We start from the raw sequence: 26332 nt of genomic DNA, 5'->3' as shown, positions 1-26332 counted from the left end.
TCACTTTCAGTTTGCCATGCTCCCTTTCATTCTTACCAGCACCCCTTGGGTGTTCACAACAGTGATGACGGTGATTGCAGCTCATCTGCGGAGGTCAGGGGTTCCAGCCTTCCCCAACCTTGACGATTGGCTGTTTAAGGCAGGCTCTCCCCCAGGCAGTCGTCTCGCACCTTCATAGTATGGTGAACCTCCTGCACTTGCTGGGGTTCACTGTCAATGTGCCAAATTCGCATCTTACTCCCTTTTAGACAATCCATTTCTTCAGAGCCATTCTGGACACAGTGCAATTTCGGGCCTAACCTCCGTAGCGGCAAGTTCAGGATATTCAGACTAGGGTTCCGATCTTTCAGCCTTTATCCTGGATTTTGGTGAGACTGACTGAGGCTGTTGGGACTCTTGGTCTCCTGCATCTAGCTTGTTACTCATGCCTGTTGGCATATGCAGGCTCTGCAGAGAGGTCCTGAATGCCCAGTGGGCCCAGCATCAGAGAAATAATTCCGACATGGTCCTTATTTCGGAGGGAACTGCAAAGATGTACAGTGGTGGCTGAAAAACCGCGATTGCGTCAGTCATAGATCCCTCTCCCTTCCTCAATCAGATCTGACTGCTTTTCTCCTGGGTTGGGGCGGCCATCCGGGAGAGGTGGGGATGAGAGGACTCTGGTCTCCAAGGGAGTCCGAGCTCCACATCATTTTGTTGGAGCTTTGGGCAGTTTGCTTGGCATTGAAAGCCTTTCTTCCTTCGACCTGGACCAGGGGAAGGCTGATGCAGGTATTCACAAACCACAGCCTTTTTGTCTCGAGTGGAGCTCTGGGCTCCTGTACACCTTTCTGCTAATAATACTCCTGCCCAGGGCTCTCAAAACACCAGGGACAACCGGGCCCAAGTCATTCGGAGAGTCTGGTATCCTGGGCTGTTGAGCATGGCCATCAGTTCCTCCAGTCAAGCTGCCTTTTCAAGAGGATCTTCTGTCCCAGCAACAGGGGACGGTCCTGAACCTAAACCTTTGCACTCTCCACTGTGATGGGTGGAGATTGAACTGTGGCAGTTGACAGCTTTCGGTATTCATTACAACGGCTGTGATGTTATTCTGGCAGCCAGGCGCCCTCCACCAAGTCGGTATACGCCTGCTGTTGGGATAAGTTTCTCTCATGATGTGGTTCCCACAACATTGACCCCCTTTCCTTTCTGCACCCTAATCAAAGGTCCTTTGCTTTGCTTTATCTTTGGCCCAGCAGGGCTCTGCTCTGGGCACAGTTTAAAACTTGAATGTGACCTTACAAAAAGAGGCATTTCCTTACTTTTGATCAGCTGCAAAATGACCCAACGAATCAAGGCCTTTAGAGACACCATATTGAACTCTTCCAGTTCCCTCTGATGCGCCTTCAGGCCCCAAGGATCCGTAGGGCCTCCAGTCGGGTTACCACTGGCAGATTTGTACTCTGGGCTACCTGTGCTTAAAGAACCCGCTTTGGGTTCTACTCCAAGTGTGGCGCTGACTTCCAATCCAAAATCTGCACCTGTTTCTTTTGCTGGGGTAATAAGACGTGCCGCTGATTTATTTTTGAACTTACAACTCTCTTCCCTCTGTGCCTTAGGTACCATTCAACAAAGCTGTGACTGACACATTGATGGGCACTTGGTCGAATCCTTGGTCTGGCCCTCCAGTTAACAGACAGGGTGCCAAGCACCATAGACTGGTATAAGGCAACCCAGCCTTCCACCAGCAAGGTGAACCCTAATTTGTACAGGCAACACCAGTCATCCCCATTCTCGCAGCAGATGCCCCAGGCCTTTGGAGGTCGGGAAAGGGGTTTGCTCATACACCATGCAGGTCACCGAGGATAGCAATCATCCTGCTCCCTCAGGTTTGCAGCATCCGCCTCCAAGCTGCTTTAGCTTGCTGTCAGTGGCACATGACCATCCTGAAGGAGGCCAACTTCTCCATAGGTGGCAAAGAATCACATCTGTCATATAGATTGTTTAAAAGGGCTATGCCCTTACATTCCTTTCTGACCTGCTGTATATTCCACCCATGTCAAAGTGGCTTTCAGATCCTAGCCATTTTGTAGTAGGAGGTGCAGACTGTCTTGACCAGAGGGGCTATAGAGAGGGCACCTAGCTCGAAAATAGGGACTGGTTGTTGCTTACGCTATTTCCTCATTTCGAATGACAGATTCAAGATTTTCATACTTCCCTAAGTTCTGTCTGCCTTGGATCTGAGGTTCAAGGCAGGCTGTGCTCTGCTTCGGCCTCATCCGTGTCCCTCGGGTGTTAACAAAAGTGATAGTGGGCGGAGCGGAACACCTTCAAAGGTCTGGAATTCCAGTTTACCACAACCTTGACTACCGGCTGTTGGAGGCGGGCGCATTCAGTTGTGGAACACTACCAGAAGACTGTGAACCTCCTGGCATTTTTGGTCTTCACAATCGACATGCCAAAGTCCCACATGACTCCTTCACAGAGCCTCCCTTTCATTGGAGCTATCTTGGATATCGTGCAGTGCAGGGTCATCCCTCCATCACATCGAGCTCAGGATTTGTGCTATGATTATATTTCAGCCTCGGCCCTGTGTCTGAGTGTGGCTATGAGGTTTTTTGGCCTCTTGCATACTGCTCATCATCTATGCCTGGTGGCATATGTGGGTTCTGCGGGGGAACCTGAAGTCTCAGTTGCCCCTGCAAAAAGCAAACCTGTCTGGTTCCATCCAAGTTTCAGGGGAGACTGCAAAAAATCTGCAGCGCTGGCTGCTCAGCTGTAATTCTAGCGGCAGTAGAACCCTCTCACTTCCTACCCACAGTTGACCGTGTGACAGATGTGTCATTGTTGGGGATGGGCAGGTCATGTGGGAGAGGTGGAGATTAGAGCACTGATCTCCTTCAGAAACCCGACTCCACCATAACCTGCTACAGTTTGTGTGCTAGTCGCTGGCCACTGAAGGCCTTCCTAACTGGCCATCAGAGGGAGACTAGTACTGATCCTCACAGACAACACCACCACCATGTGGTACTGCAACAAACAGGGTGGAGTGGAGTCGTGGCTTCTGCAGTGAGAGGAACTTCACCTCTTGACTTTACTTGGACATCAGGGCATTTCCCAGGTCATGAACTGCCTGGTGGGATCTTTGAACGCCAGGGGAGACAAGCTCAGCTGACTGGACATGGTGGTTTTATAATGGAGGTTGATTCCTAAGGTGGTACAGCACATCTTCCAAAAATTGGGGAGAACACTGGCTGGATCTTTTCACCACTGCTGAGAAAGCGCAGTGTCCATGCTTTCTTGTGCTGGAGTTCCCAAAAAGGCTCTCTCTTGGGAGATGCATTCCAGCTAGAGTGGAGCACAGGACCCCTTTATACCTTTCAGCGTCTATCTCTCGTGCCCTGTGGTCTGAAGATCAGCAACAATGGGGCCCAAGTCATCAGAGCATCTTTGAATTGGGCTAGGAGAGTGTGGCACCTGGAGCTTCTGTGCATGAGCATCTGTCTCCCGAGCAGGCTTCAGCTTTGAAAGGATCTTCTGGCACAGCAACAGGGCTGAATTATACAGCTGGGCATGTGCAGTCTATACCTCGATTTGTGAAGATTTAGAAGCAGCAGTTGACTGCATTTGATCTCTCTCATGAGGGGGTGGAGGTTATCCTTGCTGCACGGTGCTCCTCTACAAAGTCAATTAATGCCTTGTGCTGAACCAAATTTATGACCTGGTCTGATGTCCACAGCACAAACTTGTCACAGGCCATACTGTTGATGTTTTATTGTTTGTTTTGTCTTTGGCCCAGCAAGGACTTGCAATGGATACTATTAAAGGTTATTTGTCAGTCCTTTCAGCCTTTTTATGTTTGCTGGACCACCCGTCCTTTTTTAAATCACCTGTTGTAATGAGGTTTTAAAAATATTTTAACCCACGTTTCCCCATAAACCCTTTGTGATGCCACTGTGGGAACTCAGTTTGGTCCTGACTTATCTCATGTGTACTCCGTTTGAACCAATGCACAGCTGCTCATTGCATCTTTTGAGGCTGAAGACTGTGGTCGTGAGTGATCTTCATGCTCTCTCTATGTCCTACGCCACCTTTTCCCTAAAGAAACTAGTGTTAAGGACCAAGACGGCCTTTTTGTCAAAAGTAGTGATTCTTTTTCACGTTGAGCAAGCCATCACCCTCCCAACGTTCTTTGCTTTGTCTCGCCCCTCAACAAAGAGGATAGACTCCATTGGCTGGACCCCTAAACAGCAGTGAGCGTTTATATTGATCGCACCGAAGACCATCGGGTGGACAGTCTGCTTTTTCTGGGGTTTTCTGGGGGCAAAGAAAGGCAAAACGGTGCAGAAAAAGGCTTTTTTTCAAGGTGGATAGTCCTCTGCGTCAAGATCTGCTACACATTGGCCAAAAAGCAGTCCCCGGAAGAAATGAGGACTCCACCAAGGCCACGGCTGCTACCACGTCTGCTACCACTGCGTTGGCATCCGGAATACTTGTTCTCGGCATTTGTCAGGCCAAGACTTAGGAGTATACACACACGTTCAGGAATCACCATCGCCTGAAAAGCAAGGACCGATGGGAAGGGACTTTTGCTTGTTCGGTTCTGCCAGACTTTTTGGTCAGAGCCTATTCCACAGGCCCTCCACCTGGGAAGTACTGCTTAGTTATCTATGCTGAAGTTGAGGAATCTGTGTTTGAAAGTATACATCAGACGAACAAGTGACTTACCTTCAGTAATGCTCTTTTAGGTGGATACTGTATCTAACTGCAGATTCCTCACTGCCCTAATCTGTGGAATAGTCTATTTTTCCATCCAAAATTATCCCAGGCTGACAATCTGCATACTGGGACTCTGATTGATTTTTGGATTCTGACACCAACTGCACTGACAAAATCATGAAACAAACGGATGTCAGCCCATGGGGGCGAGGGACGGGGGTGCTTATTTGTGACTCCGTAATTTCTGGTTGGAACAAAGTCAGTGTGGCACCTCTTACCTGTGCCAGGATTACTTCTGTGCAATGTTCAGATCCAGTCTGGATATAGCTATTCGAAAGGTGAGGAATCTGCAGTTAGAGTGTCCACCAGAAAGAGCATTACTGAAGGTAGGGTAACACGTTCATCTAATGTTTTAAGAACTCCAAACATATTTTTAAAGTTCTCCTAACATCGCAGGCAATGTGAAATGTTTGTGACCCTGTGTGAGGAAATGTGTTAAGAGCTTCAACTTGCAGAGGTGGTTCACTTGAATTCCTTTTTGGGTTTTTTTCCAGACGGGATGAGGATTCAGTTCAGATGACAGCCCAGCAGGTATTTGAAGAGTTCATCTGCCAGCGTCTCATGCAGGGCTATCAGATCATTGTCAACAGCAAAACTCGTACCTCCAGTGTACCTGTTCCACCACCTCTCAGCAGCAGCCCCTTGTACAGCCGTGGTGAGTTTGGTGTTTGTGTCCCTGCAAGACTCTGAACTTTGGTTCATTTACTCCATTTCACCCAGTGGTGGCTCACCCACACCTGGTAAACCTCTGAAACATGATGCATTACCATCAGTTCTGCTCATTGCTATTACCCATGACCCAGTACCATTGATTCACTTATTGCCATGTGTGATTGTCAGTACCATTAACTGCTCCCTTGATAATCTTGATGCAATTAGGTCTTGTCTGCCGTAACCGACCTGAGGAGGATGACCAGTACTGGTTGAGCATGGGACGTACATTTCATAAGGTCACTTCAAAGGACAAGATCATCACAGTCACCCGATACCTTCCAAAGTGAGTACCACTCTGCCAACTCAGTGATGTACCCTCAGTGTACAGGATTTACCCTAAACATATCCAGCTTTATTAGTAGTGTGTATGTAACAGTGAGTTCTGATGTATTTTTGAAGCAGCCAAGTTCATGGCCAGATTCGCATGTAGCTCTGTCCTCCTACCAATGACTGGCCAGTACTCATGTTAGTGGACAGTTGATTTAAAACGTTCTCCCTTTTTCTATTTGCTCAGGTACCCCTATGAGTCTGCCCAGATCAACTACATGTACAGCCTGTGTCCCTTACACTCCAATAGTGAGTTTGTTCCATGTTGGGTCGAGTTTTCACATGAGAGGCTGGAGGATTACAAGTGGAATTACTTGGATCAGTACATCTGTTCGGCTGGCTCTGAGGACTTCAGGTGAGTAGCAGCTCTTGATCTTAATGCAGCATGTTTTAGACTAATTGGGTGATGAGGAATTCTTGTTCTATGCACGCACACTTGTGGCAGTGGTGAGAAGCCTAGTTCTAACACATTGTGCCAGAACATTGAAAAGCTGCCGTGATAAGGCTTAAGGATGCATCATAGACGGGAAACATCCATTACAACGCAGTCATTACTTTCACACTGCTTTTACATACAACTGCCTTTACATCGCATGCCTTTACAAAGCATGCCATTACAACGCATGTCACTACAAGGCATGCCATTACAAAGCATTACATTACAACGCATGCAATTACAACGCATTATAAGGTAAGTAGTGAAGATTTTTTAGTTTTAGAGTGGATATGGGTGTTGGGGTAGATGAGAATAGTAATTTTTACCCCTACACTATCCAACACTTACCCTACTGTTGCACTCACTGGAGTGGGAATAGTAATTTTTACCCCTGCACTATCCAACACTTACCCTACTGTTGCCGTAAAAGTATTATGCGTTGTATTGGTATGCGTTGTAATGGTATGCGTTGGAATGGCTTGCATTGTAAAATCATGCGATGTAATAGTAGTTGCGATGTAAAAACCGCGTTGTAAAAGCATGCGTTATAATTGTTTGCGTTGTAACGTCATATATTCGCATAGATTAACACATTAGCATGATGGAAAGCTGTTAGGATAGCTGCATGGATCTGAGTAACCTGCTGGTCAAAGGCTTTAATCTGCAAGTTGGATAAAATGAGCAGCATTCAGTTGGATGGCTGGAGGGACGTACTACATTTAAATTGTGCAGGCAACTATTTAATTTACTTTTATTTTTATTTGGCTGTAATATATGTAGCGCAAACCACACCACAAAGCGGAATGGAGATTGCATTGGAGGCGAAGAATTTTAAGGGCATAAAAAGTTCTAAAGTATTAATTACAAGTTGCAAGATCACGGTAGTCAAACGTTTTACCACTGGTCGAGCAGTGTTTTAGGGGAGTGGTCAGAGGGCGGAATGATCCATTGAGAAGAGAGGGGTTCTTAGTTCTTTCCTCTAGATTATTATAGATGATGCGATTCTCAAGTGAGTGTGTGAGGTAATTTCAGAGGGCGGGACAAATGAAACATAAGGGGTTTATTTTGTTTTGGTTTTCTCCTAAATACATTTTTGGATTTTCAGGTTGCGCAAGAGCTGCAATTGAAGGAGAGATTTTTGGCTAGGTAGGCTTGAGTATGTGGGGCCTTGTTGATTATATGTAAGCGAAAGTCACTGAATGTGGCAGTACTGTGCTTGAAGTTTAGTTTTCTCAAGTTCAAGATGGCTGCTCTTGGCACTCATCTGTAATTACCCATAATGCACTGCATGTTCCCGGTTAACTAAGTCCTGACTATTTTACGCTAGAAAGCCATGTTTTCAGAGTAGCTCTAAATTCTGTTTGATCATTTGCCTGCTGTAGTACATCTGAGGGAAAATGGGAAATGGTATTCATTAAGAAATTTGGCTTCTGCTCATGTGAGGTTTTTTTATTAGGTCTCGCCTGAACCAGCGCATGCGCTGGTCAGCCAAGACATTTTGTGAGGGCTCCAGAAAGTGCTACCGGGCCAGCCTAGAGCTTCAGTGCATGTGCACGGGCGCGAGCGTCACGCTTTACCTAAATTACTTTCACTTTCGCTGCCGCTTTGATGTTTGATCGCGATCACTTTCGCGGCCGCACGTCCCCCTGTTGATGATCTCTGTGAGGCTTATATAAATCAAAAGGAGGGAGAAAGAAGGGGTATGACCCACTCAGCTTCTTTACCTAAGACGTTTCAATATCAATGGGGAGTGAATCACAGGTCCTGAAAGAACCAGGGTTAGCAACAGCAATGCTGTTAAGAAACCCTCAATCACGTGTTGATTCGTAGGTGGAAAGTGGCGGTATGTTCGATAATCCGCCTTTTGTTTGACAGCGTGACAGCATCATCATCGGGTTAATCGTGTGCTTCCTCCACCCGGAGGTGATACCTCTGGTTATTTCAGTTGTGATCAGAGAATAGTGCTCAGTGAGTAGTGAAATGTGAGGTGATAATCAAAGGAGTTAAAATAGACTCGAAACACCAGTTTGAAACTTTATTAAACCTGGGTACGAGTTCAGTTTAAAAAGGGGTGTATGTGTGTGCACAGATCAGATTGTTTAGGGTCTGGTGCACTCTCATATTGTGTCCGAAAGTAAGGTCGACATGTTTCAGCCTTGTAACATGCCCCGGAGGGTCATACAGGCTTTCATCAGGACCTAGAGTGTGTGTGGGAGGCTCTATTATTTGGAAGGGACTCCCTCGTGAGGTGGGTGAATATAGTTCTTCACCAGCCAATCTGGGTTCAATTGGAACCTGTTTTTGCAGAAAGGGAAGAAATGAGAGGGGGGAAGGAAAAAGTAAACCATAATAAAGAGTTAAAAAGGGTATGTAAATTGTCCTAGATTATGCTGTGATGACGTTAAAAATTTGAGACATCAACTGTCGTAGCAATTGAGAAAATGGCAATATTTTTACATTGTCGCCAGGAAGGCCAGATCACATTGGTTTAACCACAGTAACGGCAAACAACAGCCCTCCCTTTCGAGGATGTAGTACAAGAAACACATGCAATTCACCAAAGGGGACCAAGTCGCAAACCATTAAACACAAACACATGGACCGGCTTGAAAGGATTTGAACTGGTGACGCATTCAGAATGGAACATAGAGGTAAGATAAAAATGCAGAAGGCAGTTTGTTCAAGATGTAACGACTAAGCTGCTTCACGTTATCGTTAGAAAGTACTCGAGTTTATCAAGTGGAAAATGGTTTTGCCGAATTCAAAAATTAAATACAGAATTACTGACACTCTCGATATTTAGGGAACAGGTATTATGCTCTCTTCGTGTAAATACGGGAGGGATAGTTATCCTCAGCGTTTTCAAAGTGAAGGAAAACAAATAATTAAAGATACCTTAATTATTCTTTTTTCGAGGGTTACTTCTGGTGTGGTGAGTAGTGCACGCTCTTTTCGGCGGCGGTAAGTGACTTGTTCTGTCACTGCTTCTCTCAACCCGGTATGTTTCACAGAGCAGCCGGGTTGAGATAAAGGGAAAATACGCAGAAAGGAAAAAAGGACTTCAGTCGAGAGTGGTTGTTCCTCTCTTTTTTTCAAATGTGCAGAACTTTACTCCAGTCTGGTTAACCCAATAAACAGTTATGTGCAATGAGCATAATAGTCGTGCAGAAGACTATCGGGATTAAAAAGCGGCTCCAATGTTCTGTTAGTTCAATACTTATTCCATGGGAGGTATATATTGGGGAAAAGTATTTTGGTACTTAACGGCGAGTGGTGTCACTCTCCCTAAAAAGTCGTTTTTGCTCGATGATTTTTTACACCACGCTTCATACTAGCTGTGCCTTTGTTTGAACAGGAGTGCCATCCTTTGCGGTGTTATTATATCAACCATATACTTGTTCTTGGACGTCCAGAGCATGGTCTCAGTTTGTTACTTCTTGATGCTGAGCCACGGGATATTATCATTTAGTCCGTGAGTGTGTGTATGAAGACGATACACCCACCTTTGTTCCTTCTCGAACAGTATACTTTCTGCGTTGTCATTCTTCGTTGTTAGAGTCTCTAGGACCACCCATTGAAGGTGATTTTCTGTGTGGCCCTGCTCAAGATAATGACCGCTCATCTTTGTTGTACTTTTTTTACACTTGATGTTACTTCTGTGTTCACAGAGTCGTAGCTTGATTTTGCGACAGGTCATCCCTATGTAACGTAATCCACAGGGGCAAGTGATCATGTAGATTACATGGGTAGTGTTACAGTTGGTGTGGCTTCTTATGGTCCATCTCAAGTCGGGCAACAGCTGTAAGGTCTTGGTTGCCTTAGTGAGATGACAGACCGAACAGGAGCCACAGGGATAATGTCCAGTAACTGGTGCATAGTTCCATAGATTTGAGGTGATTGTCAGATTTGATTTTGGTGGTGGTCGTGTATGCACTAGTATGTCCTTCAGGTTTCTGGTTCGTTTGTTGGAGAACCTCGGTTTTGGCCATTTGAGAGTTCCAGATGTGAGGATTTTCCAGTTCTTATTAATGATCTTTTTGACCTCATTCGATACTATACTGTAAGTACTCACACAGGTGATCAGATCTTTAGTGGGTTCCTTAGTTGTTGACTCCATGAGGGTCTCCCTTTGTTGATTTCTTGCCCTCTTCTCACTTTTCTTGATAATGTGCATAGGGTAATCCCTGTTTTGCAAGTTTTTGCAAAGGTCTTTGGCTTGTTCCTTGAAATCTCGGACATTACTGCAGTTTCGTCTTAGACGGAGAAATTGCCCATATGGAAGATTTTCTCTCATTGGGCGTGGATGAAAGCTCTTGAATGATAATAAACTGTTCTTGGAAGTAGGCTTGAAGAAGGTTTTCGTCTGGATAGTTTAATTCTTTATGAAAATGGTAACATCCAGGAAGTCAAGTATGTCGGAACTAGCTGAATAAGTGAATTTTAGCCACTCGTCCCTGGTATTTAGCCACTGATGGAATTCGGTGAGTGTGCTACTGTTCCCTTCCCAGATTAGGAGGACGTCGTCAATATAGCGTTTCCAGAAAATTATCTGTCCACGGAAAGGGTTAGTCGGACTCTGTATGTTCTTGGTCTCAAAATCACTAACATACAGCCCCGCTACGCTCGGCGCGAAGGTACTTCCCATGGAAGTACCATGGCGTTGTCTATACATGGTGTTATTGTATTCAAAGTGATTTTCGGTGAGGGCTAGTCTGCAACATTCAAGAATGAAATGTCTTGGCGTTTTGTGGTCCCATTGTTGACTGAATAATAGTTCTTCCAAAGTGTCTAGTGTCTTTTTTTGTGGAAGACTGGTATACAAGCTTTCTACATCCAGACCAACTAGGAGCATCTTGTCTGATGAAAATTGTTGGTCTTGTAGTAGTTCTTAAACTACTACAAGACCAACAATTTTCTGGATGTAGAAAGCTTGTCTAAGACGAAACTGCAGTAATGTCCGAGATTTCAAGGAACAAGCCAAAGACCTTTGCAAAAACTTGCAAAACAGGGATTACCCTATGCACATTATCAAGAAAAGTGAGAAGAGGGCAAGAAATCAACAAAGGGAGACCCTCATGGAGTCAACAACTAAGGAACCCACTAAAGATCTGATCACCTGTGTGAGTACTTACAGTATAGTATCGAATGAGGTCAAAAAGATCATTAATAAGAACTGGAAAATCCTCACATCTGGAACTCTCAAATGGCCAAAACCGAGGTTCTCCAACAAACGAACCAGAAACCTGAAGGACATACTAGTGCATACACGACCACCACCAAAATCAAATCTAACTATGCACCAGTTACTGGACATTATCCCTGTGGCTCCTGTTAGGTCTGTCATCTCACTAAGGCAACCAAGACCTTACAGCTGTTGCCCGACTTGAGATGGACCATAAGAAGCCACACCAACTGTAACACTACCCATGTAATCTACATGATCACTTGCCCCTGTGGATTACGTTACATAGGGATGACCTGTCGCAAAATCAAGCTACGACTCTGTGAACACAGAAGTAACATCAAGTGTAAAAAAAGTACAACAAAGATGAGCGGTCATTATCTTGAGCAGGGCCACACAGTAAATCACCTTCAATGGGTGGTCCTAGAGACTCTAACAACGAAGAATGACAACGCAGAAAGTATACTGTTCGAGAAGGAACAAAGGTGGGTGTATCGTCTTCATACACACACTCACGGACTAAATGATAATATCCCGTGGCTCAGCATCAAGAAGTAACAAACTGAGACCATGCTCTGGACGTCCAAGAACAAGTATATGGTTGATATAATAACACCGCAAAGGATAGCACTCCTGTTCAAACAAAGGCACAGCTAGTATGAAGCGTGGTGTAAAAAATCATCGAGCAAAAACGACTTTTTAGGGAGAGTGACACCACTCGCCGTTAAGTACCAAAATACTTTTCCCCAATATATACCTCCCATGGAATAAGTATTGAACTAACAGAACATTGGAGCCGCTTTTTAATCCCGATAGTCTTCTGCACGACTATTATGCTCATTGCACATAACTGTTTATTGGGTTAACCAGACTGGAGTAAAGTTCTGCACATTTGAAAAAAAGAGAGGAACAACCACTCTCGACTGAAGTCCTTTTTTCCTTTCTGCGTATTTTCCCTTTATCTCAACCCGGCTGCTCTGTGAAACATACCGGGTTGAGAGAAGCAGTGACAAAACAAGTCACTTACCGCCGCCGAAAAGAGCGTGCACTACTCACCACACCAGAAGTAACCCTCGAAAAAAGAATAATTAAGATATCTTTAATTATTTGTTTTCCTCCACTTTGAAAACGCTGAGGATAACTATCTCTCCCGTATTTACACGAAGAGAGCATAATACCTGTTCCCTAAATATCGAGAGTGTCAGTAATTCTGTATTTAATTTTTGAATTCGGCAAAACCATTTTCCACTTGATAAACTCGAGTACTTTCTAACGATAACGTGAAGCAGCTTAGTCGTTACATCTTGAACAAACTGCCTTCTGCATTTTTATCTTACCTGTATGTTCCATTCTGAATGCGTCACCAGTTCAAATCCTTTCAAGCCGGTTTGTGTTTAATGGTTTGCGACTTGGTCCCCTTTGGTGAATTGCATGTGTTTCGTGTACTACATCCTCGAAAGGGAGGGCTGTTGTTTGCCGTTACTGTGGTTAAACCAATGTGATCTGGCCTTCCTGGCGACAATGTAAAAATATTGCCATTTTCTCAATTGCTACGACAGTTGATGTCTCAAATTTTTAACGTCATCACAGCATAATCTAGGACAATTTACATACCCTTTTTAACTCTTTATTATGGTTTACTTTTTCCTTCCCCCCTCTCATTTCTTCCCTTTCTGCAAAAACAGGTTCCAATTGAACCCAGATTGGCTGGTGAAGAACTATATTCACCCACCTCACGAGGGAGTCCCTTCCAAATAATAGAGCCTCCCACACACACTCTAGGTCCTGATGAAAGCCTGTATGACCCTCCGGGGCATGTTACAAGGCTGAAACATGTCGACCTTACTTTCGGACACAATATGAGAGTGCACCAGACCCTAAACAATCTGATCTGTGCACACACATACACCCCTTTTTAAACTGAACTCGTACCCAGGTTTAATAAAGTTTCAAACTGGTGTTTCGAGTCTATTTTAACTCCTTTGATTATCACCTCACATTTCACTACTCACTGAGCACTATTCTCTGATCACAACTGAAATAACCAGAGGTATCACCTCCGGGTGGAGGAAGCACACGATTAACCCGATGATGATGCTGTCACGCTGTCAAACAAAAGGCGGATTATCGAACATACCGCCACTTTCCACCTACGAATCAACACGTGATTGAGGGTTTCTTAACAGCATTGCTGTTGCTAACCCTGGTTCTTTCAGGACCTGTGATCTCTGTGAGGCTTCAATAGATTGCAGCAGTTAAAACAAGCATTGGCATAGCCAATAGGTCTCGCTTTTGGGACCTTATAAGTGTATAGTTATGCAACTGTTGCATCGCTAAACACTTATAAGGTCCCAAAGGCGAGACCTATTGGCTATGCCAATGCTTGTTCAACTTACCCACTGAACTACAGCTTTAAATGTTGTGGTGCTCCTTGGCATTATATTCATTGTACTGGAAGTATTCATTTATTAATGCTGACCACTGACCAGACATGAGAAGGCGATGTAGAATTCTACGTAACATAGTTGAACATATTTGGAACCTTCATGCAGGGCTACAAGGTACATGCTGACGTTTACATGGCTCTGCAGAATTTCCCCGGTTAAGAGGTGGGTCAGGCAAGAGAAAGGTATGGTAATTCCACATGCGTTTATAGTCAGTGAGGATTTTATTTTATGTTTTTCTGGTTTGTGGGGGGCGTGGCTAAGATGGCAACGGGAGCGTACGCCTCTTAAGATAGCTCCGCAACTGGCCCGCCACTGCCAAATATCCTGCTTCCAGCCCTTGCAAGCTTGCTGATGCACCTGCGAACGGCAGAGAGCTGCCTCCCGAAGGTGCTGTACTGCTTCGCCCGATCGAGCTTCCTGCATTGGATCCCTAGACAATACTGGCGGCACGGAACGGACGATGCACATGCCGCAGCCTGGCCTTGGAAGCCTGCTGCGCAACACCCGTACTCGCGCAGGATCCTAGTCGGCGGTGAGTGCGACGGAGCTAGAGCGGGCTGCGACTGCCGCCTGCTCTTACAGTAGGCCTGATCGTGACGTGAGGCGACACCCGGGGAGCAGAAACATACATCTCCCAGCGGCTGAGTGCAACAGGCGCTGACTTCTCTAATCGACCGCGCCTCCTCTCGACCATCAGAAACGGACCCGGCGGCCTTATCAGGTGAGCCTTCCCCCTCTGTTGAAGCTGGGCTCTCCACCAAGATGCACAACCCATTCCACACCGCCACTGCAAGTGAATAAGCTACAGAGTGTGGGACATTGCGGAGATACTGAGTGGCATCAGCAAATAGGAAGGAATTTCCTTCTAGATTGGCCTGTTAATTGCTTTACACCCTCAAGCTCATCAAAAGAAAGCATCTGGGAGGGACCGTGGTACCGTGGACTGCCGGGAAGTTGCATGCCCTAGGCGCTATGGAGCATTTTGTAACAGGAGCCTCAGAGTGGCCTAACAAGCTCCAACATATGCACTCCGTGCTGCCCTGAACTGATGCCCCAGCGGTGTCCCTGCCCACCACAGCGCGAGACCTCCACGACATTACGTATATGCATTGGCGCACTCAGTAGCTCTCACTCCGATGGCTACGCCCTATATCTGAAAGAAACAGTTAGTTATAGATTCCTTACCTTAGAATTTCCCCCAGGCATCAGACTGGATCCGGAAAGTTTTTTCGTCAGCAATACTCCTGCGCGTTAGAAGGTGGAGTCGGTCGACTCCGCGTTTTTGGTGTCGTGGTTGCCGGGATGACGTTGCAGTAGCTACTTTGATGCCGCCCTCGCGCACTGATGTCAGTTCTTTCTTTTTCCGCACCAGTAAGTGCAGAACCGGAGAGAGCGGTACCTCCAGTCACTTTTTGACTGACTTTTTGTCGACTTTTGTCAACTTAGTTTTTTGAGTCCATCTACTCCTTGTGCACGAGGGATGCCCAGCTTCAATGCTTGCGGTTACTGTAACCGACTGATGTCGGTGATGAATCCGCACCACGTGTGCCTCTACTGCCTGGAGCGTTACCACGACCCCAAGTCGTGCTCCTACTGTCAGACGATGGCCCGAAGTCTTTGCGGAAAGCTACTCGAGACCCGGCAGTCGGCTCCGCGCCGTTTGAGGTCCTGGTCGCGTAGGAGGTCGAGTAGCCAACACCATTCTTCATCCAAGTCCTTGCACTCGGGGTGAGGTAAGTCAAAGCACAAGAAGAAGTCGAAGAAGCATCGTCGCTCTTCTGCTTCTCCCCGTCCGTCGGCCGACGCAACGAGGGATGCGGGTGGTGCCCCTCTACGGCTCCGCATGCGGAGCCCGTAGGGTCGGCTCGGGATTTCCTCCCTGTCCCGGAACCGACCCCTGCCCAGCTTCATCAGTTTTATGAAGCGATGCACGCCATTTTTGGGCAGCCCAACTCCGCCCGCGCCCCTTCGGCCCCCGCAGATTCGGTTGGGGGCCCTGGGCCTTCGGCGCCGCAGGGTCCCCTTGTATCCAGGCCCGCATCGGCGCAGGCCGACCTTGTTATGCCTCCCTCGGCACCGATTCCACCGGCACCACGTCCGCAGTGGGCGTTGGCTGTGTCCCCAGCTGACGTCGACCCCGGCCTCCACCTCGAAGTAGACACGGAACCGGACCGGCGCCGATGAGTACTTTTGTGTCCCTGTTCTACCCAGGTTCTTTGAGACCATATTGGCAGCCAGAAGAGGGTGAGGAGGACTGGGAGGGGTCTGGGGACCCTTTAACCGACCAGTTAGGTTATTAACCGGACTGGAGAGAGGAACTGGGGGAAGCCAGTGGTCTGGATACCTCCCCAGACCTTGGCATGTTTTCTCCGCCTACCGTGGCTAGGGAGGAAGGAGCGGCATATGCAGTGGTGTTGCCTAGGACAGCCAAGGCTCTCCACCTTCAAGCTACCTACGGTGGCAGTCAGGACTAACCCCCTGACAGAGGTGCTTCAACCGGCAGCGAGCTCTTCGGAGCCCCTGCTACCGTTTAATGAAGCCCTCACGGACAACATTTTGGGCAGCTGGTCCAGGCCCAACACTGTGGACAGGATGATTGCCCGACGCCACCGCCCGGCCTCAGGCGACCCCACTTTCCTCTCCCAACACCCCACCCCTGAGAGCTCGGTGGTCCATGCCTCCACCTCCAAAGGCGCAGTCCCTAACGCACCACCCAATAGGTAATACATAAAGCTGGACCACCTTGGGAAGAAAATGTGTTCTTCCTCCAGCTTGGGACTGTGTTCGGTAAACACTGCAAGTCTGTTGGGCCATTACACCCACTCTGTGGGATACAGTAGTGCAGGTGCTGCCCCAGTGCCCGGGGGACCCCCAGGCTGTGCTCTGCCGTGCACTTGCTGAGGGGAGAGATGCAGCGAAGTTTATCATCTGCTGTGAGCTGGATACCGCCGACTCCCTAGGCAGGACGATTTCCGCATCGGTAGCCCTTCGACACTACGCCTGGTTGAGGTCGACTGGTTTTTCAGGGGATGTCCAATCCACTCTTATGGACATGCCCTTTGATGGCCGTCACCTTTTTGGCGACAAGGCAGACAATGCGCTAGAGTGCTTTAAGGACTCTCGAGCCACGGCCAGGTCCTTGGGCCTCTCCACCACCCGCCCTGTGCAGTCTGCCTTTCATGGCTACGGAAGGGGTGTCCCGCCACGTCCCGCCCAGGGCCACAGGCTGGCGCACGCTGTTCAGCCTCTGCGCCGCCGGGGATGTGGGAACCAGCACCATGGTTCTGGGGGCCAGTGGGCGGGCCAGTTCACCACAGCCCCCTCTGCAGCAGCTTCCAAACCCTCCTAGTTCGACCTTTCAGGGCCACCAAATGCCTGTGGGCGGCAGGATTCGCCATCACCTCCCCCACTGGTGCACCATCATGTCGGACAGGTGGGTTTTGCAGATAGTCAGAAGGGGCTACTCCCTCCCCTTCAAGACTGCCCCTCCATCCATGCCACCTCAGTACCATTGCATGTCGGAGAACCATCTGGCCCTTCTCCAACAGGAAGTTTCGGCACTCTTGGTCAAGGGAGCCATTGAGCGTGGTGCAGTCCCAGAAGTAGGTTGTGGTTGCTATTCCCACAACTTTCTGATGCCCAAGAAGGAAAAAGGTCTGCATCCTATCTTGGATCTCAGGAACGTCAACCGCTTCATTCGGAAGGAGAAGCCCTCGACCCTGGAGACTGGATGGTACCGTTGGACTTGCAGGACGCTTACTTTCACATCCCCGTCCTGCCGGTGCTACCTGCGGTTCACGGTAGGCCACGAGCATTTTCAGTTTACCGTGCTCCCCTTTGGCCTCACCAGCGACCCTTGAGTGTTCACAAGTGATGGCGGTGGCCGCAGCTCATTTGCGCACAGCAGGGGTTCCAGTTTTCCCTTATCCTGGCTGTTGAAGGCGGGCTCGCCCCAGGCTGTCATTTCCCATCTCCAGACTATGGCCGACCTCCTGCATTTTCTGGGGTTTTCTATCAACGTGCCGAAGTCACACTTGATTCCCTCTCAGAAGCTCCTCTTCATCGGAGCGGCTCTGGACACGACACAGTTTTGGGTCTATCCTCCCAAACAGCGAGTCCGGGATATTCGGGCTATGATTTCGATCTTTCAGCCTCTATCCCGGGTTTCGGTCAGGATGACCCTCAGACTACTGTGTCTGATGGCCTCCTGCATCCTACTGGTGAACCATGCCAGATGGCATATGCAAGCTCTTCAGTGGGACCTGAAGTTCCAGTGGGCTCAACATCAGGGGAACCTGCCCGATTGCGTCGAGATGTCGCAGGGCACTGCACACCCGTTGCAGTGGTGGCTAAAGAACCAGATTGGGTCAACGGCAGATCCCTCTCCCTTCCTCAACCAGAGTTCACAGTGGTGACCGATGCATCACTTCTTGTATGGGGCGGCCACAAGGGTGGAGGCGGAGACCAGAGGCCTTTGGTCTCCAACGGAGTTTGGGTCCATATCAACCTTCTGGAGCTTCGGGCGATTCTTTTTGCACTCAAAGCATTCCTTCCCTCTGTCCGGGTAAGAGTAGTGCAGGTGTTCACGGACAGCACCACCGCCATGTGGAACTGCAACAAACAAGGCGGGGTCGTGGACCCTATGTCAGGAGGCCCTCCACCTCTGGACATGGCTGGAATATCAGGGCATATTCCAGGTAGTTCAACACCTGGCAGGTTCCCTGAATGCCAGGGCGGACAAACTCAGCTGCAGGTGGATGATGGATCACAAATGGCGTCTTCACTCGGAGGTGGTGCAAGGTCTCTTTCAGCAGTGGGGAGAGCCTTGGTTGTTGTATGTCGCTTTAGATACCCGTATATAGGTCTATTGAATCATGTCCTTATATAGGCACAATTCGACTTGTCCTTATTTATGCATAATATTCCAGTCCTTAATTAGACATTGGCCATGCAGATCCAAATACAGGCATTTTCACCTACATCTGTCCATCCCACGTCACAGCGAGTTCTTAGAAACCAGACCCTTAAACCGTTGGGATTTTCCCTGCTTGGATTATTGATTTCTCCAAGAACTCCTCTATTAAGCATGAACTACTATTCCTTAGGGGTTCATTCATGACGTCTTCCTCTGGCCCGACTACGTCAATGCTAACATTCCTAGACACCTTCCAGGTATAAATATATCTTCACTTGCCCTGGCAAATCACGGTACGGCACAGCTCGGCTATACGGCTCGCCACGGCAAGTCCTGACGGAGTTCGCGGCCCCCCTGACGCACTGAACAGACACTGTCTTCCCTGCACCTAGAGATTCCAGTTTCCAGTGTTCCAACTCCCCTTGCGGGGTGTTAGAGTTCGAGATCTGGAAAGAGATTCCCACCTCTCTGATTCTAAGGTGTGGAGCGGACTAGAACCTAAGGAAATTCTTGGCATCTCATATAATATGCTAACTTAAGCTCATACCAACTATAGCTTGAATCTGCACCTACTTCCTACCTTTAACTACATTCAAGTTAGGTACACTGGGGTAGAATTATTTAGAAGCACCAGATGAGTATCCACTTTTAGCCTGTGTATTTATGTGTATGTATATAGATATAGGTCAAAGACAATGTTGTGCATATTATATCTTGTTTACTGTCTAATGATTGTGACAGCTCGTATCTCTTACACGAGAACTAAGACTGTTCAATAAATCCTTTTTTTATTGAAAACGCCTGTCTTCCTATTTTCTGTGTAACTCTGAAGAAACTAAGCATGCAGGATTGACTGTGTAAAACTGTTATCTATTATTTCCACGATTCTGAGACACGTTCAGACTCTGAAAGGAAACAAAGTTATCATGTTTATGCGGTTGTCTGAAACTAATCCCTTCTTGTTAATTCGAGAAGTTTCTAGTGACCTCTGAGTTAGCTGGCACACAAGTAATTAAGTTTAATATACTCCATAGGAGCATACTGACCTCAGTCCTATGCACAGAACTATAGTGTATATTATTCCAATGCTCAGAGCCTATAAGGGAAATAGGAACTACACTACATGGTTAGATCTATTAGCCACCGAAGAGAACGCGCAATGTCAGCAGTTCTGCGCGTTGGCATTTCCAGGGCGGCACTCGCTTGGCGACACTTATTGTTGCGATTGGAGTTGTGGACTTCTATATGCCTTTCCGCCTATAACACTTCTCCCTAGAGTGCTGAAGAAGATCAAGCACGACCGGGCCCAAGTCATTCTTGTAGCTCTGGATTGGGCACGAAGAGTCTGGTATCCCGAGCGGCTCAACATGGCCATCGATCCTCCAATCCGACTGCCTCTTTGGGAGGATCTTCTGTCGCAGCAGCAGGGGATGGTCCTCCACCCGAACCTGTCCAGCCTCCACCCCTTGCGTTGAGATTGAGCGGCGGCAGTTGACGTCGTTTGACTTGCCTCCCGAAGTCTGTGATGTTATCATGGCAGCCAGGCGTCCCTCCACTAAAACGGTATGATGGAACAAATTTGTGACATGGTGCACAGCAAAGGCTGTGGATCCCTTTTCCGCTCCTCTTTCTGAGGTTCTTTTGTTCCTCCTTTCTTTGGCCCAGCAGGCTCTGCTCTGGGCACTCTATAAAGGGCTACCTCTCGGCCATTTCAGCCTTCCTGATCATCCTTCTCTTTTCAAGTCCCCTGTTGTAAATAGATTCCTTAAGGGCATTACTCATCCTTTTCCTCCTGTTCCCTTCGTAATGCCCCAGTGGGACTTGAACTTGGTCCTCATATATCTTATGTGCGCTCCCTTTGAGCCGCTACATAACTGTCCTCTCAGAATTCTCACTTTGAAAACTGCCTTTCTGGTGGCCATGACCTCTGCACGCTGGATGAGTGAGCTACAAGCTCTTTCTTCCAAGCCTCCCTTTCTGGCTGTCCATCCGGACAAGGTCATCCTTAGAACTAGACTTTCCTTTATTCCCTAGGTGATTACTGTTTTTCACATTGGCCAAAGCATCACTTTGCCCACCTTCTTTAAGCATCCTTCAAAAGGGGAAAAGAGGCTCCACCGTCTGGATCCAAAACGTGCGCTTTCTCTACTTGGATCGCATCAAACAATTCCGGTTGGATGACCAGCTCTTTGTTGGTTACGTGGGTACTAAGAAAGGTCGGGCCGTGCGCAAACGGACCATCTCCAGGTGGGTCGTTCTGTGCATCAAAGCCTGCTACTCTTTGGCAAAGAAGGAGCCTCCAGTAGGGCTGCGCGCCCATTCCACCAGGGCGACGACAGCTACTACTGCTTTGGGAGGAGGAGTCCCCCTAAATGACATCTGTCAGGCAGCTACGTGGGCATCGCTGCATACGTTCATCAAACTCTTCTGCCTAGACAGCCAAGCCCGGAGAGACGGCTTCTTTGGCTGTTCTGCTCTCCAGGACTTTCTGGTGTGAACTTGGTTCGCAGACCCACCTCCGGGGTTGTTATTGCTGGTGTATCTATTGTAAGGTAAGGAATCTATAACTAACTGTTTCTTTCAGATGAACAAGTTAGTTACCTTCGGTAACGATATATCTGTAAGAAACAGAAGGTTAGTTATAGATTCCTTACCGCCTCACCCATCCTCCCCGTTCTCCGAACTGACTTCTAGAGTTAAGGATTTCCTTTCAGGGCCCTACTATTGTGCACCTGTGGTCAGTATCTTGCATGGAACTGCGCTTCTGGCGTGGAAAGTCGTGTACAGAACTGACGTCAGTGCGTGAGGGCGGCGGCTAAGTAGCTACCGTGACGTCATCCCTGCAACAAAGATGCGGAGTCGACCGACGCCATCTTACGACACACAGGGGTACTGCTGACGAAAAAACTTTCCGGATCCAGTCTGACGTCTGGGGGTAATTCTAAGGTGAGGAATCTATAACTAACCTATGTTTCATACAGATATATTGTTACCGAAGGTAAGTAACTTGTTCAATACCAGACAAAGGTTCGTCACTGCACCGGATGGGCTGGAAGGGACTTGGACCTTGTGATCCACACACTCCCCTAGTCTTGGACACTGGTAGTGATCTAACAACTCAGTGAGCGCTAACATCTCACTTAGAACGCTATCTCCTGTAGCGCCGCCCGTGAATACCTTAACAAGAAAAGAGAGGACACCTTCTTTCAAGGTTGGCGGCACCACGCTCAGTACTCAGATACACGACACCCTATTCCCAACTCTCAGAATGGGTAAACCGAAAGTGGACAAGCAACAATCGCAAACGAGCGATGTAACGATTTAATCACAAAAAATTGAAAGATAGAGTGGAAGACTCTAAGTCGGCGATAGCATCTCTAAGGCTCACCGTAACTTCATCAGCAGCTCAGATAAAATCGTTGCAGTAAGAGGTGGAATATTGGAAAAACCACATTAATGACCAAGAGGGCAGATCCCGCAGGAACAAACAGGCGCATAGTGGGTCTACCAGAACGCATAGAAGGGCAAAGCATGGAACTATACCTTGAACCCTGGTTCTCTGAAGGTATCCTTAAAGGCAAGCACTCCAAGTTCTTCTCAATTGAGCGCTCACATAGGGTACCAGGGGGCCCTCCTCGCCGGGCAATCGCCCCAGGCCGGTGGTTGCCCCCCTATTCAACTACCGATACAGGGACCACATCCTTCAGGTGACTCGGGCCTGTGGCCCATGGCCAATTGAGAACTCTATGGTGCACATATATCCAGACAACACGATGTCTGTGCAACAACGTAGATCATCCTTCATGGAAGTCAAACACTGCCTTCGTGATCACGAAGTAAAATATGCGTTGCAATACCCTGCCACTCTACACATACAACATAAAGACAGTAACATCTTCTGCCAGAGCAGAACTGCCTAGCACACGCCCGAATGCATCAACAGGAGAACCCCGCCAACAGTGGAGAAATGCACTTCAACGGGGTTGTTGAGGCAAGGGCCAAGGACAACGCACCACGAATCCCAGGCAGCAAAGTAGAGAGAGCAATCCCTCAAATATGCGGAAAAGCATGGCAACATTGTCTCCCCCTCGCAGTCTGAATCCGAGATAGATTACACTCCAGAACAGGTGTATCATATTCCAGACTCGCAATGCTTGGCAATACTAGGTGGGCCCTGCAGTGACGGCGCAAACAGCGGAAAAACTAGGATGACCGTCTACAACCACATGCAGTACACGCATTATAATTGAGGGATTTGTCACCACAACCTGCATAAGAGAAGCAAACTAGATACGATGAACATGCACTAACTCTATGGACCAGACGAGCAAGCAACACTATGGCGGCCATGGAGAACATGACTATACAAGAAGAAGAATCGCCACGTCCCACACACGATAAGTGACTGATATAGACTTATTAAGGTTCTTTTTGCTTTTATTCCTTTGCCTTCACCTCATTCTTTGTAATTACACTCATTGTTTTTCTTTCTTTTACTCTATTGCTTCTTCAAGTTCATTATGTTCGCATGTCAGAGCAGATAACCTTTTGCCAGTTGGCAAACAGGCCTTTGGTGGGGAGTTCAGTCCATCAATAGTTTACCAGGCCCTGTCCATTCCGTACTTTCACATATTACACACATGAAGCGTGATACTAACAATGTAATCATTGGGACCACAACGTCCGAGGGGAGGGCCAGCAAGTATTACAGCTCATACTTACACAATCCCACCCATTCCTGCAACTCACTACTAGTTAAATAGATGCATGGGAGTAGTTTCCAACTACTAAACTGGAATGTGCTGGGTTTAGCTGGATGTGTCAAACGCCATAAAGTATATAAATACCGGCGTAGCCATAGAATCTCAATGGCACTTTTACAAGAGACTCATTTCACCTACCAAACACAAAAATCATTGCGTAAACGCTGGAGAGGCACAGTAATTGGGACAGTGTACTCTGGCTATGCCAGAGGCACCTTGAAATAGGTGGCTCCAGGGATCCCATTGCAGATGCTACACACACGTGTCAATCCCCAAGGCCGATACGCTATCTCTGAGGGAATCCTGGATGGTCACCCGGTAACATTGGTCTCTCTCTACGCACCTAACTCGAGGCAATCCACATTCCTGCAAATTCTGACCCCCATCACTACCTAGCGACCCAACGGCACCTACGTATTGGGTAGGGGACTACAACTGCATTCCCGACCTTGAATTGGACCGCTCACGTCCACCACTTCCAGGGGCACAGTCTATTGGTCTTGCACAACACACCCCACAGAACGGATATATTCTCACTACTCTAATATCCACAACCTGTTCACAGGAATTGATGCAATATATTGTTCAGAAATCACTAATTTTAAGTTCTCCCACACTGAGTAATTAGCCTGTGCGCTGTCGTATCACAGCCCCCTTCAATTACAGCTAACTTGGGGAACACACAAATCCAGTATACCAACTTTGCGTCACCCTCTGGAGGCACTCAAGGACCCCACCCTTCACGCCTCCATTTCACAACTTATCACAACGTATTTTCAGACTAATGCAGGCACTGCCACACACGCCGGCATAGAGTGGGACGTGTTCAAAGTGGTCCTGCACTAGCAGGTTATTTAAACTGTGTAGGTTTCGCATGTCGCTCACTAAAGAGCTACAGGAGCTGGGAGCAGAAAAAAAACGTTGCAAACGCATCTCCCCCACTGACCCACACATAATACCTGCACTGAGCAAAGCCAGACTGACACACAAGGAAACAATGGACAAACTCTGCGCCTTAGACTATAAACAATACCTGGCCAGACGACATGCTGAGGGTGATAAAGCGGGTAAGACACTAGCATGGCTGCTGAAAAGCAATTCCTCGCAACACCCCATCACATCTATCCCGCCCCAGACCGCTGTTTGGTTAATACGCAAGAGCAGATTAACGAATCCTTCTACAAATACTACGCCTCGTACAAAGCTCCCGTCCCTTGCGATCCACGTGTAATGCAACAGTTCCTAGAGTAAGCATCCCTATCACAGATAACACATGCCCAATATGCAGAGCTCTGGGGGTCTCTATTTCGGAGACCGAGAGGCAAAGCCCCTGGGACAAACGGATGGCCGTCTGAGTTTTATGCAGCATACGTCATGCAGTTAGCCCCCCGCTTACACACCATCTACAGGGAGTCTTTAGACCGTGGCATATTACCATCCTCTCTCCCGTAGGCAACACTGCTGGTGCTGCCTACGCCTGGCAGGGACCTGCTCCATATGAGCTTGCATCGCCCATTATCCTTATTGAACTCAGACTATAAAATACTGGGCAAGATATTGGGTTAATAGACACCGTCCAATTACTGGTCCATACGGATCAGAACGGGTTCATTACAGGGAGATACACAGGTCTAAATCTATGCCAGTTGTTAAACTGTTGGAATGGGCACAATCAACAAGGGAACAATACTGGTGCTGCTCTAGATATCGAAAAAGCATTCAATACCTTAGGATGGGAATACCTATTAGCTATGCTGGCGAGGTTTGGCTTTGGTCCCAAGTTCCTAAGGAGGGTAAAGATACTATATACCAACCCGCGAGCTAGAGTGAAGACGGGACATATCGTTTCACTTCCCTTCGAGATAGAGCGGGGAACCAGACACGGTGGCCCACTATCGCCAATCATATTTGCTCTGGCCATGGAGCCTCTGGCATGTGCGCTCCGAAGCCGTGTCCTGGATTGGGGGTATACAAGTGCAAACACAATGGCACATTGTTTCCCTCTACACAGACAACACGCTGATCTATCCCCGTAACCAAAATGAAGCCTTACAGGGACTTACGGAGCTGCTAGACGCTCATGCCCGGCTTTCTGGCTTGAAAATAAACTAGTTAAAATCGGTGCTACTCCCAATGACAGCCATACCCGTAGAACAGAGGCGACATTTATCCAATGCCCCACTCACCAGGGCATATGACTCTCAAATATTTAGGGGTCCATATCTACCACTCCCCAGCATATCTCATAGACGGCACTCTGGGTAAAGTGATCGCTAGTGTCCGAACTGCACTCCCATTCTGGACTAATCTGCCATTGTCTCCTATGGGTCGAGTTGCCATCTCCAAGATGCTCCTAATCCCCAGACTCATATATTGTTTTGCAGTTCTTCACCACAGACTCCCACAGAAAATATTTCAGGACTTAAGGTCGTTGCTTGTGTCCCTAGTTTGGGACGGCTCCAGGGTCAGGGTGGCACTCTCAAAACTATACCTCCCCCTGTCGAAGGCGGCTTAGGGGCACCTAATAATGAACACTGTTACGCAGCGGCACAACTCCATGCGCTGGTGGCAGGTAGCAACCCTGTCCAATTAGACCCCTGGGCGATGTTGTTGCGGCAACCAGCTATGCTGGAATGGCTGTCCGGCTCCAAAACATCATGGCAGAAGAAACAGGGCAACCTCCTGATGACAGCACCTCGAAATGGCTGGTTGAAATATGTACTATCAAAAACCAGTCACCACCGTATGCCCCGGACCTCCCGCTCAAGGTGATACCTGGTCGTTACACTT

At 47.8% G+C, this 26332-nt stretch overlaps 1 protein-coding gene across 11 annotated transcripts in view; it reads left to right on the top strand.

Annotated features, from left to right (window-relative positions):
- Positions 1 to 26332, top strand: part of DEPDC5 (DEP domain containing 5, GATOR1 subcomplex subunit) — a 628116-nt gene that overhangs the window by 282017 nt on the left and 319767 nt on the right. For all 11 annotated transcript variants that reach the window (XM_085634591.1, XM_085634584.1, XM_085634590.1 and 8 more), the window contains exons 27-29: positions 5253 to 5413; positions 5638 to 5755; positions 5987 to 6154. In XM_085634591.1, coding sequence (XP_085490717.1) covers positions 5253 to 5413; positions 5638 to 5755; positions 5987 to 6154 — 447 coding nt within the window. The remainder of the gene's footprint in view (positions 1 to 5252; positions 5414 to 5637; positions 5756 to 5986; positions 6155 to 26332) is intronic.

This window comes from Triturus cristatus, chromosome 11 (genome assembly GCF_964204655.1).
Source record: "Triturus cristatus chromosome 11, aTriCri1.1, whole genome shotgun sequence".
Taxonomy (NCBI): domain Eukaryota; kingdom Metazoa; phylum Chordata; class Amphibia; order Caudata; family Salamandridae; genus Triturus; species Triturus cristatus.
Note: the sequence above shows the minus strand (reverse complement) of the source record. Positions and strands in the feature narration are given on the sequence as shown.